This window comes from Elgaria multicarinata, chromosome 12 (genome assembly GCF_023053635.1).
Source record: "Elgaria multicarinata webbii isolate HBS135686 ecotype San Diego chromosome 12, rElgMul1.1.pri, whole genome shotgun sequence".
Classification (NCBI taxonomy): domain Eukaryota; kingdom Metazoa; phylum Chordata; class Lepidosauria; order Squamata; family Anguidae; genus Elgaria; species Elgaria multicarinata.
This window is the reverse complement of record NC_086182.1, coordinates 6320699-6342037: the sequence shown is the minus strand read 5'-3', so window position 1 is coordinate 6342037 and position 21339 is coordinate 6320699. Positions and strand designations below refer to the sequence as shown.

The following is a 21339-nucleotide window of genomic DNA, read 5'->3' as shown; positions in this document are numbered from 1 at the left end:
GAAATAGGGTGACCATATGAAAAGGAGGACAGGGCTCCTGCATCTTTAACAGTTGCATAGGAAAGGGAATTTCAGCAGGTGTCATTTATATATATGGAGAACCTGGTGAAATTCCCTCTTCATCACAACTGTTAAAGGTGCAGGAGCTATACTAAAGTGACCAGATTTTAAAGAGGACAAGGCACCTGCAGCTTTAACTGTTGTGATGAAGAGGAAATTTCAGCAGGTTCCCCATATATACAAATAACACCTGAAGAAATTCCCTTTTCTATGCAACTGTTAAAGATACAGGAGCCTGGTCCTCCTTTTCATATGGTCACCCTAGACCAGGGTTCTCAACCTGGGGCACTCCAGATGTGTTGGACTGCATCTCCCAGAATGCCCCAGCCAGCTCCCCAGGTTGAGAAAGGCTGCCCTAGACTGAAACCCAGAATGCATTTCGTGGCCCCACCGAAATTGAAGCCACCAACCTAGACTAGTGGGACTTATTTTTGCGTAGATATGTATATTGCACTGTTAATTACGTTTGTGTGCGTGCATAGGATTGCATCAGTGGGGGAGGGAAGCAGCAGCAGCCAGGTATCTCTCCATTGTGCCTGCCTGGGTCCAGCTCCAGCTGAGAGCCCCCTCTCTCCTGTTATCAACTGTCACTGCTGAACTTTGCAACCAAGAATCTAGTGACTGAATTTGCTCCCCCCCCCCCCAAATCCCCTCTCCTTTTGTGTCATTTTTTTTTAGATTGTAAGCCTGCGGGCAGGGACTGTCTTAAGAAATATTTTTGTAAGCCGCCTAGAGAGCCTTTTTGGTTAAAGGGCGGGATAAATATTGCTGAAATAAATCAATAATAAATCAATAATAAATCCTAATCACCCACATGTTTAGTTTTTAATCGGTTTTTGATGCTTTATGTGTGTATGTACTGTGTTTTAGAGTTTTAAATTTTGTATACTTGTTTTTACCTCAATTTTAGAATTTCTGTAAACCGCCCAGAGAGCCCTGGCTATGGGAGCGGTATATAAGTGTAATAAATAAATAAATAAATAAATAAATTGTAGCTCTGCTTCTGCCCTTCGGCATTTTGGCCAATCGGGTACGAATGCCCTGGCTTGGGTTGGCTTCGACTGGTAGCAGGCATTTGCTATTAGGTTAAAATAGTTCTGATAAAATCGTCGAAGACGTTGAGGCTGCAGTCCTATCCGCGGCTCCTTGCGGGTAAAGCTCCATTTAAGTCAGTGGGACTTACTCCCAAATAAAGATGTATAGGATTGGGCTGCCTGTAAATAACTTGAATTTCATGTTGGCCCTTCAATGCTATCTCTGCCACAATCCCCAGATCCTCACGTATTCTGGCCACGGGACAGAAAAGCTTGTGGGAACGACAGAAACCCAACCAAGCTACGCTGAGCATCTTTGGCGCCCCTGGCGTGGAAATGGAGGTATGTTCCTTTAAGGCGGCAACATAGCCACGAACTGCATTTCCCAGAATGCTTTACGGGAAAGGCCTTCAGCAGGCGTTGACATTTCGCGTCGCTCCCTCCCGCCTTAGTGGGCCGTCGTGACCTTCAGCCAATGGAAGCGCGCACGGAAGGCGGAAATAGGCGGTGCCTAGAGGACGAGCCAATGGAAGCAGCGTCCGCTCTAGTCTATGAGAGGCGTCAGGGGGCGCTTGGGAGCGCAGTCGGGGCTGGCGGAGGGGGGAAGATGGCGGCAGAGGCGGCCTCCAGGCGGGGCTGCCGGTGCGGAGCGGGGCCGCTGTTGCTCTGCTTGTGGCTGCTCCTCCGCTGCGGGGCCCAGGCCGAACAGATGGAGGAGCACCTGAAGCGGGAGCACTCGCTCACCAAGCCCTACCAGGGTGAGTGGGAGGCGGCGGCGGGTCTCTTTTCCCTCACCGGGCTCCTCTCAGTGCCTTACTTTGAAAGGTTTGCACGGCAGGCAGAAATCCACCCGGTGAAGCTTTTCCCAGCACAGAACTAGGAAGAGCTTCACCTGTTGGGCTCTGCCTGTCATGGTACAAGAGCCGTGAAGGCTCCCCCCTAAGTTGCCCCTGTAAGCATAGAGGTGGGGAGGGAAGGTTCTACCTGTTGGATCCCTGGCTGTTAAAAAGCGGTTGGCACTGAATAGTTGTTTACCCTCTATGCTGCATCTTTATGCGGAAAATGCTTTGCCTGTTAAATGCCTGCCTGTCATGCAAATGTTAAAAATGATGGTGCCCTGCTTAAGGACGGGAGTAACCTCCTGTGCCATGAACAGCGGCAAGCCAGGAAGGAATCCAACAGGTGAAGCCCTGCCTTGCAAGGGTTTGTCCTGAAAAGGAAAAGCTGTGGCATTGCTACCTATGCAGCTGTTCAGGGTGCAGAAGAGCTGTGGGTGGGTGTGTTGTAACTGAGTCCAGGTGGAAACCAGAGTGTCCGTGAGTGCGCACATGCCTAGGCTTGGATTTGATGGGAAGGAGGATATTGTGGGTACAGGTGCTCTGGCTGCAGGAAGCGCCAAGAGGAGGTTGGGGAGAAAAAGGTCTGGACGATTTGAGGCGTGAGTGAATCCGCTTGGCAGCCAAAAGCAACTAGCAAAATGCCTTTCATTGTGGCAGTGTGTGCGTGTGTGGAGGGAGGGTTTGTATCCTGGCATGGTTAGGTGTGGGATTGCAGTGCATGTCTGCAGGTAGAGACTCGTTGTACCTGTTTGGCGAGGCCTGGGCTAACCAGATTAGGGGCAAAGGAGCCGTTTTGCTCTTGCTGCCTCCGTTGTCCCCAAATGAAGCCTTTTACTTCTCCCTGTGGAAGTGAACGTCCACCACTCACTGTGAAATCAATCTGGCTGTGCTCTTTATAGCCCTTCTTGCACAGTTGTGTAGCTCCGTTCTGGGTCCTGTTCCTGCGTTGTGCTAGCACTGCCTCCCCTGGCCTAATGCCCTCCAGTTACGTTGAACTGCAACTCCCACAATCTCCCTGCCAACTTATCTGGAGGCTGCCGTGGTGGGGAACGCTGTGCTAAAATATGGTGATGGATTGGGACCTGGCTTGACCTTTGCAAGGGATCTGCTTTAAGTGTTCTTCCTACTTTTCAGGTGTAGGATCTTCCAGCTCCTCTTTGTGGGAACTTATGGGCAACGCCATGGTGATGACTCAGTTTGTACGCCTCACTCCGGATATTCAGAGCAAGCAGGGTGCTGTCTGGAACAGGGTGGTAAGACTCAAGCTTCCCTCTGATTGCCTGTGGGTGAGCTCTGGGGCTTCATTACGGCAGAAATAATTGGTTTGTAACTTTGGATGTTACCCTATCTGAAACCAAGGTGCTTGAAGGGTGAGGCAATTTATAACATGATAGCGAAATTCCTATGGGAATTAAGGCTTGCAAAGACCATCCCACGTGCAAGAAAATAGGATGGTTACCTTAGTGAAATGAAACAAACAGTTTCTGATTCCCTTTGGGTTCTGGAGTGTATAAATGTAGGTTTTCTGATGGCAATTTATAAGTCCTGGTCGGGGGGACTCTGCATATGTTTAAATAAACAGTTCTCAACCATTTCAGATCCAGGACTCGCCTTTGGCCCAAGGGTGGGCCACTCACCTTAGCTCACGCAGTGTTGCAGAAAGGGGTCCTGACCCATCAGTTAACCACAAACGCTTTAAATGCTGCAGTTTGAATGTTTCTTTGGATGAAACGCAGTACTATATTCTCTTCTCATTTCTGATGTGGCTTTTGCAATTACATATTGTTCAACCTTTGGCTTGGAAGGTACAGACGAGCTGCAAAATGTAGAATAGTAGAGTTGGAAGGGTCCTCTAAGGCCATTGAGTCCAACCCTCTGCTCAATGCTGGAATCTACCTTAAAGCATCCCTGACAGATGGCTGTCCAGCTGCAGCTTGAAGGCCTCTAGTTGGGAGAGCTCACAACCTCCCTAATTAATTGGTTCCATTGTCGTACTGCTCTAACAGTCAGTACGTTTTTCCTGATGTCCAGCCAGAATCTGGTTTCCTGTAACTTGAGCCCATTATTCCATGTCCTGCACTCTGGGAGGATCAAGAAGAGATTCTGGCCCTCCTCTGTGTGACACCTTTTTAAGGACTTGAAGCGTGCTATCAAGTCTCCTCTCAGCCTTCTCTTCTCCAGGCTAAACATGCCCAGTTGTTTCCAGACCCCTAATCATCCTCGTTGCCCTTCTCTGAACTCTCTCCAGCTTGTCTGCATCCTTCTTGAAGTGCGGTGCCCAGAACTAGACACAGTACTCAAGATGAGACCTAACAGTGCCGGATAGAGGCGAACAAGTACCTTGCGTGATTTGGAAGCTATATTCCTATTAATGCAACCCAAAATAGCATTTGCTTTTTTTTTTGCAGCCACATCACACTGTTGGCTCATATTCAGCTTGTGAGGTCCCTAATTCAAATCTCACTTTTGCCATGAATTCACTAGATGGCCCTAGGCAACCTCCTTTCTCTCTCAGCTCCTTCATCTGCAATATTGGCATAATACTGACTAACCTTATACAGTTGTTGCAGTAAGAAAAGTGTAGGTGAAACGGTTTAAAGGCTGAAAATGCTATACAAATGTTAAGTATTCTTATAGCAGAGTCAGCCTTCCAGGAAAAGGATACTAGATTCTGTCTAATTTGCGCATAATCAAAGTAGAAGTTTAAATATAAGATGTGTAGTTCAAGTACAAGATGAATTGGTTTGTTGCTCAGCTCATAGCATACTGCAGCTCTGTTTATAGCAAACTGTTTTGGACTACAACTCCCATCAGCCCCTTGCCATTCTGCCCAACTGTGCCCATCAAGGAAGTTCCTGTGCTGTTCATAATGAACTTTCTCCCAGCTGAAACATGAATTGAGCTTGCTTCTAAACATTTGCTGCCCGTCGTGTCTCTAATGTGTTTCTGGAGCTGAGCACCTGCTGATGTGCCAGTTTTCCATAACCAGAAAGGCATTGCTTGCTAGTCCAAATCTCATGAGCATGCAAAATCTGGACACATGTGAGAACATGGAACCACCCCAGAGGGCAGTTAGCTTAGCCTCCCCCACCCTGGTGCCCTCCCATGAGTTGTAATCTGACACACCTGCAGGGCACCAGGTTGGGGAAGGCTGGTTTAGAAACCTTAGATAGTGCAGTTTTATGCAGCTTAACTCCTGGCTGGGTCAAGTTGCAGTGAGCACTTGACCCCAATTTCTGTTCATGTTTGCTAAATCTCTTATTAGTTTCTAGGCCCAATTTACGGTGCTGCTTATTCACATTTTAAAGCTTTAAACGCTCTGATGTTAGCTGCGAGGTTTTTCACCCATATGCTCTCCCCACACTGTAACATCTGCAGTTGTGACATTGCTACGTGTTCCCTTGTTGTCACAATTTGGTTTTACCAGCCTGCCCTTAAAATTTGTCAACAGCAGCAAAAGAGAGAGCGGGGAGGGGGAACCTTCTGAAAGTGGGGGTGGGTAGGGTGAAGAAGCTGTAATGTGCTAGCAGAAAGAAATGAGAGCAGAAACCAGACAGCCAACCTCATAGAAGTGGCACCCACTCTGTGGAATACCTCCCCTTGAGAGTTTTGTCAGGTTCCCTAACCTTGTTAAAAACATTTTCTTGTGAGAGGCCTTATTTTATCCCCTGCTTCTCCTTGCTGCTTTAATTGTTGACTAATTTTAGGAGTTTTTAGACTGGTTTCTTTCCGCTGTTAAGTTTGCGCTGCAGTTCTCTTTGGTTCGTTCTGTTTGTTTTTAATTCTTTCCCTATTGTTCATTAATGTGTATGTTTTTGTATGTTCTTTTAATTTCTGTACATCATCTTGAATATCTATTTTTAAAAAGCAACAATTTTTTTGTAATAAACTCTTGAGCTGTTCCCTTTTTGCTTCTGGTTTTGTTGCTATTGATGCTGTTGGAGGGTTGAGTGATTCTCATTGATTTACTGCCTTTGTTCCTTAATTTATGTCTTCAGCTGCACATCCTAGTTGTTTCCTTCAGAGGTTCTGACCATGTATTCTTCTGCCGAATGCATTTTGCAAATCATAAGACTCTTTAAGCCTAGGACAAAGATGCAGTGATTAATTTATATTGTTTGCTTTATCCAATAGAATCTTCTCTTAAAATAGAGCAAGCATGAAAGGTCCTTTTTACTAGAAATGGTAACTTGTGTTCTTACGATACTTCATCACTTGCCAAGACTGAATTCATGTGCAGCGTAGGGTGCCTTGTGACATTGTTTGCAAGGGATCATGTAGAATAACAAAGTAGTTTTGCATTTCATGGTTTGCATATATGAGGAATTGCACCGGCTGTAATTTTTTTAAAAAGCCATGCATCTCTCTTTGTATGCACCAGAAGAGAAACTTTCGGAGTTAACACAGTCACCCCCCCTCTGGAATTCTTAATGTTGACTGATGGCCTTCTGGCCTTGAGATGTTACCAATTCAGAATTAAAGCTTTCTGGACTTTGGATCTCTAGTTGCTAGCTATTGTATCATGAGAGTAAATAGGTCACAAAATGGGCTAGCTTTTTAAATCAAACTTCTCTTTTCAGTTGCATAACTGCGTTGGTTGTAGTGATCTTTCTTTTTTCTTCTTCTCTCTCTCTCCCCCCCAATGTATTTCCTAAGGGAAGATCTACAGGTATAAGATTCTGGGCATTACATCATTTTAATGTGGTGATCTCAGTGCTTTGTTTTCCCTTTTTGTTAAGATGTGTCTATGAATGAATGTTTGTGTGGGGAAACTAGAGATGATTATAGGGAGTATTTTTCTTAGGAAAACATTGGCCAAAAGAAATTGCCTTGCAATGGAAGGCAATTCCACTGGCTTTCTTCTCTCAAAACAAAGTAAGTTTAAGAAAACTGATACAAACAGTATATCAAATTTAGGTATAACTATACTTATTACAATAAAATAATATTAGTAGAAACTATTTTAATCTCACAGCAAATACATACATTTAAAATTTAAACAGAACAGTCCACTATCAGCGTGATAATGCTGAGAGAACACTACTAAAGAAGTTCAATTCTGTCTCCTGTAGCTTTAATCAAGATTGTGGCCTTTTAATCTCACTGAAAATGAGATTATCTGGAGATAAGTTAATTATCAACACTACATTGTCTCTGATTATTTTACATACATCTGAGCTTTAATGTAATTATCACGGTCTGTATTTCTTGCACTTCTATCCCCTCTGACCTCATTAGTGACACTTTTCTTTTCCCCCCCTTCAGCCATTCCATGCATCTAATGAAGGGGGTTCTGGCCACAAATGCTTCTGCCATAATAAGCTTGTTAGTCTTCAAGGTGCTGCAAGTGATGAACTTAATAAATTGTATCTTTAGTAGCAAGAGTCCAGGAGGTGATGGGGCATGCTGAGAGTTGTAGGTCTTTCTTTCTGTCCAAACATGCATAGGCTTGCACCCTGAAGGGCTTGGGCCCTGCATAAATCAAGCAGTTTTTCCTTGAAGTCCATCACAGCTATTCAGACTGTCCGAATGCATCCTCGGTTGTATCATTCGCATGCAGTGTTTTAATGGACATCAGGAAAAACTTCCTGACTGTTAGAGCAGTACGACAATGGAACCAGCTACCTAGGGAGGTTGTGGGCTCTCCCACACTAGAGGCCTTCAAGAGGCAGCTGGGCAACCATCTGTCAGGGATTCTTTAGGGTGGATTCCTGCATTGAGCAGGGGGTTGGACTCGAGGACCTTGTAGGCCCCTTCCAGCTCTACGATTCCATGATTCTATGCATGGCTGGCTCCCTCCTTTCTTTCTTTTTGGCCAAACCTCAAGGTTGGTCAGATGCATTGCAAAGATGTCCAGTTTGAGCTGGTATTTTGTGGCTAGGTGTTTTAATATACTAGTTGAAGGGAGGAGGCTTGACATTTGCGTTGGATGTCAGCTTCGTTAATGGGCTTTAATATCCAGGTAATATGCTAGACTGATTTTAGGGTCTTTACCTTGGGGGGTGAGCTCATTCATCATGATAGAGATGCTCTCTCCACCCCATTAAATGGATACCAGCTGTTTTGTTTTGATATCTGTGTACAGCTCCCCCTAGCTTGATTATGCCAGCTGGGATTCATTACTTTGTCTTGGGTCCTAAATATAGCTCAGTTGGCAAGAGGAATCAGAAAAGTGCTGCCCTTTGCTGTTGGGTTTTGGGAATGCTGGTGCTTTCTGCTGCTTGCAACCAATGAGCATTGCAGCAGCCTATTCGTAGGTTCCACCAAGCCTTTCAGGAAACACAATGCAAGCAGCTTTAACTGTACTATAATGCAGCCTTCCCCCAAAATGGCCACACTGGCTGGGAATGATGGGAATCGTAATCCAAGACATTTGAAGGGCACAAGGTTCATAGAATCATAGAATAGCAGAGTTGGAAGGGGCCTACAAGGCCATCAAGTCCAACCCCCTGCTCCATGCAGGAATCCACCCTAAAGCATCCCTGACAGATGCTTGTCCAGCTGCCTCTTATGTTGTAATTTTATATTGTAATTTCTTTGGGGCAGGGACCTGGCCTCTTGTACTGTCAAGGGCCATGCGCACTGCTGGTGTCACCTCTCTCTGTGTAGTAAAAAGCATCATTGGAAGGCTCCATTTCCTTGTGGGAAACCATGTCTGTTACAGAGCAGAGGCAGAGGCTCAGTTCGGACATCACGTTAGTCAACGCAGTGTGAAAATGCCACTCAGCGGTTGACGTTTTCAGAGGTGCTCCCCACACAACATGTTCTAACTCCACCATCGTGTGACTCTGGGCGACTGTGGAGTTGAGTAAAATTCAGCGCAGTGTTTGATTGACAATCCCTGTCTCCTCCCCCGGTCCTCCCGATGGTATCCCATCAGCCATTGCTGCGAAAAAACGATCCCGGTGGCTCTCCTAGAGCGGCACTCCTTCCTTTCGCCACTCTTGCCAGAAAACTCGGTGGCCAGTGGGAAAAGTCAACTCAACGCAACGGGGAACTTCACGGAGCCTGCCACACAATGGCTGTGCAGGAACTGTCCTCTGCATAGCGTGGATATTGTGCGTGGAGTTTTCCTGCCAGACAACACATTTCTCGACAGGGGTGTAAAAACTCCACCGTGGAGTTCTAAAAGCACCGTTGAGAAGTGTGTTGCTTGAACTGAGCCACGATCTTGCTTTAAAACCACTTTACGTTTGTAGCGTAAACGAGGCCTAAGTTTTCACTTTTTACCCTTTTGTGGAAGGTATTGGAATGGACACGACTCACAAACATTCTCTCTCCTCCTGTTTCCCCTTTTCCCTTTCAACAGCCTTGTTACTTGAGAGACTGGGAGATGCAAGTGCACTTCAAAATCCACGGGCAGGGGAAGAAGAACCTGAATGGAGACGGCTTTGCCATCTGGTACACAAAGGAGCGAATGCAGCCAGGTAAAAGGCTCCCGCGTGCTTTGCCAAATCCCAAACCAAGGGGCCCGATGCATACGGTTACGTTGCAGGGGCCCCACCTGCTATCCCCCTGTCCTTGGTCTCAGATAGTCAGATCAGCTTGCGGTGCATTGGAATGTATTTTCTGTTTTCTATGGCCAGCTGCTTTTTCTCCTGACTGTAAGGCAGCAGGAGTCACCTGAAATAGCCAGTGAGGAGCAAGCGAAGGACGGCTTCAAATAGAGGTTCTTATAATTTAGTTGAATGCATGATCACAATTCTACTTTGCTCTTTGCAGACCGTTGGGGGTTTTGTTTGTTTTGTTTTTTACCACTAAACCCAGTGTGAGAGAAGATACTTAAAATGCTTCTGAATTAAAAAAACCCTTGTCAGTGCAGTCCAAGGCTCCATGTGCGCCCAGCTGAGGGGTTCTTCTGATGTTTTCTGCTGCAGCTGCCGCTTGCACTGCTGAAGAGGCAAGCTGGTTTGGTGAAATGGTGAAACCGAAATGGGAAAGTGAGTTGCCTCTTCAGCATGTAGCAGAAGCGTCAAAGGAACGTCCAGCTCTTCAGTTCTGTTTTCTTTGTATTGGGGGGGGGGGGATGAATCTGGAAGTGCACTGGGGTATCACTGGAGGTCCCATCCCAATGTTTCAGAACCTCGTTCTAAGCTAGTGATTTTTAAAATGTGAGGGGGGGGGGAATCCTTTGCTTTGCATCAGGCCACACGGCGAGTCGTTTTGGCCCTGAGTGGCCTGCCAGCCCTCTCTCTCCACTCCCCAGCATTTAGGTGTGCTCATGCTATCTCTTTAATGGGGTATCTAGATAGGCCCTCAAGGAACTAGGAATCCAATACCTAGGGTACGTATTTATTTAATCTGAAGTCTGATTTAGAGAGAACTTTGAAGAGGAGAGGCTGTGCTGTCGTCTTGTGGGCCACTCTACTCTCTAGGCCAGGGTAAGCCGCCTGGCGCCATCGAAGATGCTTTCAACTACAATGACCATGACCCCTAGGCAGCGTGGCCAGTGGTTGGGGATTGTGGGAGCTGTAGTCCAAAACACCTGGAGGGCCCCTGGCTGCCTACCCTTCTAGGCAGTGGTCAGGGGCCCCAGAGTGTGTGTTGACTCCCTCTCCTCTGAGTGGTTACGTGGCAGCCAACTAGCAAAGAATGGCCCTCAGTTATGGAGCGTGTGCGCTTGGTTCTAGCACGCCCTGTCATGTTGGGTTTCCCCAGGGGCTGCTGATCCTTGGTGTAGCCACCACTGGCGTCAACCATGATTATGGTGGCTCTTAAACAGAGATGCGTGTCTCTTTCACTTCTCTACCTTAGACTTCGGTCTAGAAATCCTCTCCTGGCAGCAAACGTGCTTCCCCGGAAGCTCCAAAGGTGAGGCGTGCTGTGCTGTTGGGTGCCCGGGAATATCCTCCTCTGAAAACGTTGTGTAACGTGGAAGCCAGGTTTTTGTAGCTGGGGTGGGGTGGGCGCCCATGCCGTAGAGAATCGTCGACCTCTACTTTTCCACAAGTGTGGAATAAGAACGCTAGAAAACCAGCTGCCAGTAGTAGCCCATTGTGAACATAGTGAAATCTGTTCTAGGGCCTGTCTTCGGGAGCAAGGATAACTTTCTAGGGCTGGGAGTGTTTGTAGACACCTACCCAAATGAGGAGAAGCAACAGGAGGTAAGGTGGCCTCGGAGTAGCTGTGTAAGCAGTGGGAGCGTTGTTTGGGAGGTGGGATCGGGCCTTTGCAATGTCCTTGCCTGCCTGTTGGAAACCCATAAAGGAGCCTTTTTAGGGGCCAGGTCTGCTTCCAGTGAGTCCTGCATCGGTCATTGGCCATGAACGAAATAAAATTAGCCACCAATGGCGAGTGATGTATGTACTCTGCCCAAATGCAGGATTCTAAATCGTTAGCGCAGTCTAGATTTTTGTCCTGAATTCTGCAGCTTCCACCAATTTTGCCAGTTGAATGAATGTGCCGTTCATTTTTTCACAAGTTATTCTATTTTTACTAATCGTGGGAAGGGGTTAGGGCACTGAAGCCACACTACCACTTGTTGGAAACTGTGGTCAGGCGTTTGGGTCCTCGATAGTCTATACACTTTTGAACCTTGCTGGAGCTTCTTGGGAAGCCAATTTTCTGAAAACATGGCTGGCCCATTAGCACACCTTCCAGAACCCAGGCATGAACTGCTGCCTTTAGCTTTTCTTTTAAAAACCAGCTGCTTAAAATTTGTATTAAATTACAGGACCCCGTGGTCCCTGTAGGCCTTCTCTCCCCCTCTATGGTGATGGTGCCAGTGTTAGCAGCCTCTGTGGACATGTGTGTGTGTGTGTGTGTACAGTGTCAGTCTGATATGCATTCCCAACACCAGAACACAGATTGCTCATTTGAAATTTAAAAGAACTTTGTCTTGCATGTGACTATCGTTCCTGATTTTCATTGGTGTTGCTGAGTCAGAATTCAGGAGCTCCTGTCTGATGCTCCAAATGACATCCTGCTTGAAGGATCTCTGCCTTTTAGGTTTTCACAACCATGAATAATGTTTCTGAAGCTTAATCTCCAATTTAGATCTTAATACTCATTTTTGTCTGTAAATCTCACACTGTCTGGCTAGCCATTCTAGGCCCCTGCCATCAGCTTTTGGCTCTGCTTCTGTGGATGTGTAGCCGTGCGGTTTTTGCTCTTTTCACATGTGCACACTGAGCTGGTTTGGCATTGGTGGGATGAATTGGAAAAATCCACGCGAAGTCCTATTCATGTGGGGAAAACCCATGCAATTGGCCCTACTGATATGGTTGCATATATGCTCTTCGTATGCACTTGCAAGCAGCGTGGTATTGTACGATCCGTGTGCAGGGAATCAGATTTCAATCAAACACTGCTGGATCCCAGATGCCTGGTTATCCGCTTGGAACTAAAACACACACACACCTACCTACCTACCTCAATAGCTTTGTTTCCAATATGGTGGGTTGAAAGCTAGCCTCCAACATTCCTTTGGAGAATCTCCCTGCACATAGACAGTGAGGACGATGGGTTCAGCCTACCTTTCTCCCAGAGATCCTGTCTTTTGCATTAGCAGAGAGTCTTCCTGTGCAGGTATCAAACATTGGATCCCCATCTGCATTCTAAAAGTTACATAGTTCAGTGAACCTTTACCCCTTTGCTTCCACTGCCTGGGTAAAGTGGTCTCCAAGAGTTGTGTACAGGTGTGATGTGAGATGTTGAGTCTGCTGTCCTTGTTCCAGAACAAGGATAGTCGATTTAAATAGGAAAACAATTGAACAAATAGCTTGCCCCATTCCAAGTTCTTGGGTGGGTAATGCTATCTTCTTCCCAACTTGTGTCCTTCTCTCCCCCTGAGCATCAAAGGCCTATTTGAGTCAATAACATCTTGACATGGCTTCCAGAGATGCTTTGGCAAGGGAGGAGAATCCCCAAGTTGATGGGCTGCAAGCAATCATGCCCCTGTGGTGTTGACTGTATATGCAATGATGTCCTGAACATAACGTTGGCTGTTGATTGTTAAATGCCATGATGGGTGTAGAGTTGGTCTGTTAGTGACTGGGTTCAGGCAACACTGTTAGAGCAGTACGACAATGGAATCAGTTACCTAGGGAGGTTGTGGGCTCTCTCACACTAGAGGCCTTCAAGAGGCAGCTGGACAACCATCCGTCAGGGATGCTTTAGGGTGGATTCCTGCATTGAGCAGGGGTTGGACTCGATGACCTTGTAGGCCCTTTCCAACTCTGCTATTCTATGATTCTACGATAACCAATGGTGGTTCAAATAGTCGACGGTTGGTTATTTAACCCACCATGGATTATTGAGTTGTGTGGAGGGAGGTTTTTAACCAATGGTTGCTTATTTGACCGAAATACCCAACGCAAATCACCAACCCTGTGCAGAGTTGGCTATTTGAACCACCATTGGTTATTGTGTTGTGCAGAGGGCGCCGTTGGTTATTTCCTCGGCCACCCTTGGTTATTTTGTCAGCCACGGAGTTGCAAGGCAAGAGCGGTCAAAGCGGTGGCTGCCGCTCTAGTCCAGCTGGCAGGGTAGATTTTCAGCAGCAATGGCTGATGGGATACTGGTGGAAGCACTGAGGGGGGAGAGAAGGCGGGGATGAGCGAGTCAACTCAGCGTGGACTAATAGTCAACTCAACACTGATCCTAATCTACACCACGGTTGATTATTATCATGTTGTGAGTGGGAGTACCCCATAGATAAAGTACGGTCGAGTTGATTATTACCCGACCGTTGCCAACGTCTAGTGCCAAGCCTCCAGATGTGTTTGCAGTCACACAAGGAAGATGTTCTCTTGGTAGATAGCTTTTGTTATGCAAAAGCACCGCCAAATCAACAGCTGTTCATCCAGCACCGCAGAGCAAAGTCAGCTTCGCACAATGCTAATTAGACTCCAAGAATCTCCCTTTGTTGAAGGCGCAATGCTGGGATGTTGCAACGAAACCGGCGCCTCCAGTAATAGGAAACTTGAGACCAGCGCTTCTCCCTTTGAGCGGCCAACATTTTAGACCGTCTCACTCCCCAACGTTGCTGTTTCCTCCTCCCCTGCCATCTGATCATAGAATCATAGAATAGCAGAGTTGGAAGGGGCCTACAAGGCCATCGAGTCCAACCCCCTGCTCAATGCAGGAATCCACCCTAAAGCATCCCCGACAGATGATCTTTGGGTCCGTCATTCTCTGCTCCTTCCCCTCTCAACTCCTCCCCTGCCGTAGGATCTGTTATCTCCCCACCACCACCGTGGATGGAGAGGTTTCTTCCTGGCTTTGATCTAACTGATTTACCTGTGCCTGGAAATACTCTTCTTTGCCACTGTCTCTCTGCTCTTTCTCTCGTGGCCTTGGTAGAGTATCCCACCCCTTCGCCTGCCTCCTAACCGGGCTCTGTTCCCACGCCTTCTCTGGGTGCTTCGGCCCAATCCTGTATTCTAACTGCTGGGGAGCCATTTTATTTTTCAATCAGCCGTCCGAGGCCTGCAAGCATATAACACTTTTAGCCCCATCCCATCCTTCACGTTACTAAAGGCGCAATCCTGTGCATGTTTAGATGGGAAAAAAAGGCCTACAAATCCCAGCATGCCCCAGCCAGCAACGTTGGGAAGTGAGGCAGTGGCTGGGGCATGCTGGAAGTTGTAGGCCTTTTTTTCTGACTAAACATGTATAGGATTGTGCCCTAAAGGATCAAAATCCATTTCTGGGATGCTACGCTTCCACATTGGCTTACGATGAAACTGCTCTGGGGGCCGGAATGGGATCATGGGCTTACGAGTCCGCCCTCCCTGTGCGAACCTGTGAATATCCCTTTTGGCCGAACGGAGTAGGTCCATAGCACACTTATAACATCTGCCCCCGGCTTTCAACTTCAAACAGCAACCCAGGCCAGCTTACAAGAGGAGGTAAAATTTACCATCCAGCCTCTGTAGATCCATGTCTTTTATTTTTTAATTTTTTTTTTAAAAGCCCACAACAGCATCAGCCTTGCTGCGCTTTGCTGCCACTAGCTTATATTTGCCCTGGTTTGCTAATACCATTTTGCACTTTGCTTTTGTTGGCGTCCCCGATGCGAATTCCAAATGGCTCTACTTGCACGCCCTTCTCAAACGTAACCGATTGACGGTTTTCACTAGATTCCACGAGAAGCCGGATGTAGTTTTCAGTAAGCAATAGCAACCTCCCCTTTTGAGAATCTGGTGATAGCCCTGCAGGAGCACCTGGCTAACGTTTTTATTAGGTATAGATGTATATACGACATAAATGATAGTCTGGATTGTAGCAGGCGGTGTGCTTTTGAGGTGGTCGGGCAGAGGAGCTGGGCTGGATGGAAGAGGAAGTTGAGGACTGATTGAAATGTGGCCCTTGGTTTGGGATCCACTCTCCGTCCACAACCAGCCTCCACAAGCAGTGATCCACAACGCCCCGTGTAGTTTGCCACCTCTAGAGTTTCCCAAGTATTGGACAGCCTTCCTGAAGTGGACAACCATCTGTCAGGGATGCTTTAGGGTGGATTCTTGCATTGAGCAGGGGGTTGGACTCAATGGCCTTGTAGGCCCCTTCCAACTCTGCTAGTCTATGATTCTATGAAGTCACACATAACCCTTATAGTAGGGTGTGGAACTGTGAGCCCTGTCCCAGTGTTGCTGGGCCAACAACAGTTAAGGGCAAAGATATGTACAAAATGTAATACAAAACAAATAAATTAAAAACAACATTTTTTTTTTTTACATAGGAGCACTTGTGGTTCCAAATTTTACATCCAATGAATTATTAGCATAGTGCTTCTTTTTCAAGCGGCCAGATGCATTTCGACCAGGAAGTCGTCTTCAGTGGCCAAATGTCTAGGCTTGTATGTGCCTAAGAATTTTATCAAATGGGGCGGACTGCTTTATGTCCTTCCCAAGTCAAATCATCAGCATGCACAAGTAAAACATGTCAATTGCAGTCAAGCCTCAACTGTAGCGTACCGTGTAACAAGCCTTAGGATTCAGGCCCATTTGATAAAATTCTTAGGCACATACAAGCCTAGACATTTGGCCACTGAAGACGACTTCCTGGTCAAAACGCATCTGGCCACTTGAAAGAAAGCACTATTCTAATAATTCATTGGATGTAAAATTTGGAACCACAAGTGCTCCTATGTAAAAATTATTGTTACTTTATTTATTTTGTGTTACATTTTCTTTTGTATTAATTTTTGTCCATATCTTTGCCCTCTGTGTGAGTAACTGATCTGATCGTGCCTTGAAACCAAGAGCAGTGACTCATGCAGAGATGCAATGAGAAGTGTCCTCCTAGGCTGGGTCACTTTGCTGCTTTTCCGTGTTTAAAAATAATTAGACTGATCCAGTTGCAGGGGAAACAGCCTATGGCTGGTAAGAGGTTGACTGGAGGAAGGCAAAGCCAGAGCAGGACATCACACACAGGGAGCTGTCTCTGTGGTTGAATTTCTGGGCTTGCAGGTGCGCTTGGCTGCCTGATTGAACGTATTTCTCTCGGCACACAGTCTGGGAGTGATTGCACAAAGAGTATGGCAGTTCTTGCAGCCTAACCCCGGGGGGGTGGGGTGTTAAAGCAGGCAAGAGGGCATGGCTGGTGGGCTCTCTTTCCTCATAATCTCTGCTGTCCTGGAGTTCCTTTAGAGTTGTTCTTAGACCCACCCCAGCCCTGCGTTCCAAGTGTATGAATTGCTGCCAGTCCTTTCCCCAATATTATCCAAGAGAGATGTTTTTGGGGTGGGTGGGTGGGCTTTCCCTTCCTTCCCCATCCCCAGATCAGTCCTTAAACTGCCTGTTGTGTGTGACTGTTTCTTGCTTCTGTCCCCTCCCTCTCTCCTCTGCTTTGCAATCACCGCTCTGGATTCCCAGGCGCAGAAGAAGAGGTATTCTTCAGGAAACCAGGTACTTGACGATGCTTCCCTTCCCTTTTCTTCCCTTTCCCCCTCTTTTAAATATGTCTGCAAGCTTTCTGGGTAAGGGAACTGCAGTGCTTGGAGCTGGGGGGGGGGGAGCTATTGAGCAGTAGCCTGCTTTGCCAGACTGCTTTTTGTGGCTCTGTTCTTCGCCAGCCTCCGCCCCCACCTCACGCCCCGCCCCTTGCCGGCTGCCCAATTCAGCTCTGTCATTTGGGAAGTGGTTGGGACATCGTTTCTCTTTCTCTCTTCTGCCTGCTTCTTGTAGGGCTCTTTTCAAGGCAGTGGTTTTGGAGCCTAGGGAGGACTGGATTCACATTCCCCCCCCCACCTGACTCAGACGCCTCGATTTGGCCTTGAGCAAATCGCAAACTCCAGGCCAGAGTTTATAATCTGTACGAAGGAGACAGTGGTCTGAGGTGAACTCAGGCTGATTAAAATGGAGGAATTCTATGGATGGACCGCTTTCTTCCAAAAGCCAGGCAAGCTGATTCGCAGGAGTACAGTGACCACATGTAGGGTCCAAAAGGGACCGGGCTGTATGTGTTCTGAGGGGGAAGTGCCCCCTCCCCCGGAAAGCAACTGAAAGTGTTGGAGATTCAGAGATCTTTCTCCTTGTTACAGCATAAGAACTGGGCAGGGAGGAAATGAACTGGATGGCTATTAGGCCGTAGAGGCTGGTGGCTCTGATGTCAGTGGGGCGGTGAATCCTCTTTGGCTTTCAGTCAGAACTCTGGATAGGCTCCTTAGAGTTCTGACTAACTGAAGGAATGCCTCCTCCCATATGTACCTGCCCGAACCCTAAGGTCATCCTCAGGGGTCCTTCTCCACGAGCCCCTGCCAAAGGAAGTGAGGCAGGTGGCTACCAGGAGGAGGGCCTTCTCTGCTGTGGCCCCCCCGGCTGTGGAATGAGCTCCCTAAGGAGGTTCGCTTGGCACCTGCGTTATATGCTTTTAGACGCCAGGTGAAGAGCTTTTTATTCTCCCAGCATTTTAACAGTCTATAAATAAATTTTAACTTGGTGTTTTAAATTTGTAATTTGGCATTGCTGCTGTTTTTATCTGGTTGAGCTTTTATATTGTATTTTATATTATGGTTTTATGCTGTTATTTTATACTTTGAATGTTTTTAATTTTTGTGAACCGCCCAGAGAGCTTCGGCTATTGGGCGGTATAGAAATGTAATAATAAATAAATAAATAAATAATAAATAAAACCCGGAGAGGATTCACCGCCCCACTGACATCCGAGGCACCAGCCTCCACTGCCTCTTGCCCATCCATTTCGTTGTTCAGGACAGGCAAATGCTCGAGTGAAGGGTGAGCAGTGAGAGCATCACGTTTGCTGCTCGTACCCAACTTATTTAGGGTAGTTGAAACAGAAAGGGTCAGCGGAGAACTCCAAAAGGGGGGAAAGTGGGCATTGAGATGGAAGCAAGTGTAAACTGATGCACCCTGCAGCCAACGCGCCATCTTTCATCTGCACTGATGGGGTCTGAGCTGGTGGGGACTGAGCGGAGAAGGGGATCTCGGGGTTGTGGTGAAGAGCTTGATGCAAACACTGCTCCAGCCTAAGGCTGCTGGAGAGAAAGGCAAATTTCCTGTCGGATCGTTCGGGAAAGAACCGACAATTAAACTGATACCAGAATGCCTTTGTACAAATCTATGGTGCAACCTCGCTTGGACAACCGTGTACAGTTCTGATGGTCACGCCTCGAAGAGGATATGGCCGAGCTGGGAAAGGTGCAGAAAAGGGCAGCCGCTATGGCTACGATGCTGAAGCAATTCCCTATGAGGGAATGGTTGGGAAATGTGGGATATTTTAGTTTAGAGGGGGGAAAAGGCATGTGGGAGGGGAGGGAGGCGTCTGCAGGGATGCAAACTGTGGAGAAAGTGGGTAGCTAAGGTTTTGCTCCCCTCTTTCACAACACTAGACACCAATGGCTCATCCCAGGACACTGAACCGTGGGAGATTTAGGGCAGGCAACAGGAAGTGTGTAATGACCTAGCGTGTAGTTAACCTGTGGGATTTGCTACTATAAGATGTAGTCATGGCCACAGTTTGCGGAGGACAAAGCTTTCACGATGGGGAAACGTTCCCTCCGGCATCAGGCAGTCTGCCCAATGCGCACCAGTTGTGGGGGGACAGGAGGGCGCTGCTGTGTGCATGGCCTGCTTGTGGGCTTTCCACGAGCATCTGGCTGCCCACTGGAAACAGAGCGCTGGATTGGATGGGCCTGGGGTCCGGTTCAGCGGGGCTCTTGCTTCCTTACGATGCTTCATAAGACCGTAAAAGGCGACATGTTGAGTCAGACCACAACGTCCATCGGCTTAGGAGAGAACTTCAGCTATTGGGCGGTATAAAAATGTAATAAATAAATAAATAAATAGGTGGCTTTAGGTCTGGAAACAAAGCCCTATGAAGAGAGACTGAAAGAACTGGGCATGTTTAGCCTAGAGAAGAGAAGATTGAGGGGAGACATGAGAGCACTCTTCAAATACTTAAAAGGTTGTCACACAGCGGAGGGCCAGGATCTCTTCTCGATCCTCCCAGAGTGCAGGACACGGAATAACGGGCTCCAGTTATAGGAAGCCAGATTCCAGCTGGACATCAGGAAAAACTTCCTGTTAGAGCAGTACGACAATGGAACCAGTGACCTAGGGAGGTTGTGGGCTCTCCCACACTGGAGGCCTTCAAGAGGCAGCTGGACAACCCTCTGTCAGGGATGCTTCAGGGTGGATTCCTGCATGGAGCAGGGGGTTGGACTCGATGGCCTTGTAGGCCCCTTCCAACTCTGCTATTCTATGATTCTATGATTCTAGAAAGAGCTTAGACAAATTCATGGAGGGGGAGGAGGAGAGGCCTAGCAACGTAGGTGGCTATTATTATTATTATTACTACCTGCCTCTCCCTTTGGATCGAGGCGGGGAAGAACATTAGTACAACAATACAATCTAAATCAAATGCATAAAATTAATTTAAAGCATATAAGATTAATACAATATCAAAATAATAAGACATCTTAAAATTATTGGTTTAAAATTCATCTGGGTAGGCCTGCTGGAAGAAGCTAGTTTTTATAGCTGTCTTAAACTTGGAGAGAGAGTTAAGTTGATGCATCTCCCCCGGCCCAGCAGGCCATTCCACAGTCGGAAGAAAAGGTCCTCTGGGTAACAGTTGTCAGCCACAACAGCGAAATAGAATCTCCTGTTTTAGAGGCTGGGTACTTCTGACATATCAGATGCTACTGGACAGACAGGGAAGGACAATTCCCATATGCTTTCAAGCATATTTTCACAAAAATATGGGTTAGAAACCTTTTTTTTTTAAAAAAAAAAATTAGGAACGAAAGCTGGCATTCTTGGGAAGACTGAATTCTGTGCCAGACTACATTCCCCCCACCTTTCCCTCCCTGACCCCTTTTCCTTGTGTGTTGTGTGTTTTTAGTGTGCAAGTCCATGGCCAGAGGCTGTCTTGTCTAGTTGATTATACGTAAACCACTCTGGGGCTTTTCTGGCTGAGGAGCAGCATAAAAATAGTTCAAACAGAGACATGAATGTGTTTCTATGCTCATGCAGAGTTGTGGTTTACACAGAGCACTCAGCCCAAATAATAAAATATTGTAAGTTACTGCAATGCATTACAAGAGGGCAAGGGATCTGTAAAATAATTTCATTGGCACAAGCCTCACCTGTTGGGTGCTTCAAAAAGGAACGTGGCAAGGCAGCGAAGGGCTTGCGTTTCAGCCGCGGCTTTGGCTTTCCTGGCAAGGGGCCTTGCTTCCTCTGGGAAGGCCGTGGGGCTGGAGAGAATGAGCTGAGCCCAGCCCTCTGCCCATGTTGCTGTGCTAGTGGAACGCCTCTACCTATTACCCCACTTCTTCCTGGCGCTGATAAGATGCTGTTGCTACCCCTCCTTCCTTCCCTGTGCTCCCCTGTAGTGCACGAATTTGACAGGAGGCTCAAGGCTAGATGAAATAGGTCTGAGTGGTTCAAAATGCTCCCTTTCCTGCCAGGTTTTGATGTGTGGCACTTTGTCACCCGCTTAGCCACTTGCAAGCCTGTGTATTGTGGCACAGTCAGACGCAGGGATGGTCAGTTGGCAACCTGTGGGACAAATCCACCGTCCAAAGAGATTCCCCCCCCTTTGAAAGTCCTGCCAAACCTGAATCACAGTGCAGTAAGCAATTCAGCTGGTTTTGCTAGGAAGGGAACAAACGGGCATTTTTTGAAAAGGAGAATGTTTTTTGCATTTCAGGCAAACCCCATGCCGTTGTCTGGCTGTGCTCCAGAGCTGTGAAATACGTTGGCCTGCACTTGGTTAAGGAGTCCCAAAGTCACGTGGGGAATATTTATTTATTTATTTATTAAATTTATATACCGCCCCATAGCTGAAGCTCTCTGGGCGGTTTACAAAAGTTAAAATCAGTGGACGTTAAAAAGTATACAAAATTTAAAACCATCAAAAATATAAAAACAACAGTATAAAACAGTATCCATTTTAAACAACCACAGTTCTGGGGCCCATTAAAGAACAAACAAACTTAG

At 47.0% G+C, this 21339-nt stretch overlaps 1 protein-coding gene across 2 annotated transcripts in view; it reads left to right on the top strand.

Annotated features, from left to right (window-relative positions):
- Window positions 1-1742: 1742 nt before the first annotated feature.
- LMAN2L (lectin, mannose binding 2 like) overlaps window positions 1743-21339 on the top strand; it is a 31871-nt gene continuing 12274 nt past the window's right edge. Inside the window, exons 1-4 of one of the 2 annotated variants that reach the window (XM_063139250.1) lie at window positions 1743-1852; window positions 3068-3186; window positions 9243-9360; window positions 10955-11037. In XM_063139250.1, the coding sequence (XP_062995320.1) occupies window positions 1804-1852; window positions 3068-3186; window positions 9243-9360; window positions 10955-11037 (369 nt within the window). In that variant the 5' untranslated portion in view covers window positions 1743-1803. Of the gene's footprint in view, window positions 1853-3029; window positions 3187-9242; window positions 9361-10954; window positions 11038-16749; window positions 16783-21339 lie in introns of those variants that run through there. The other variant, XM_063139251.1, reaches the window with a different exon arrangement.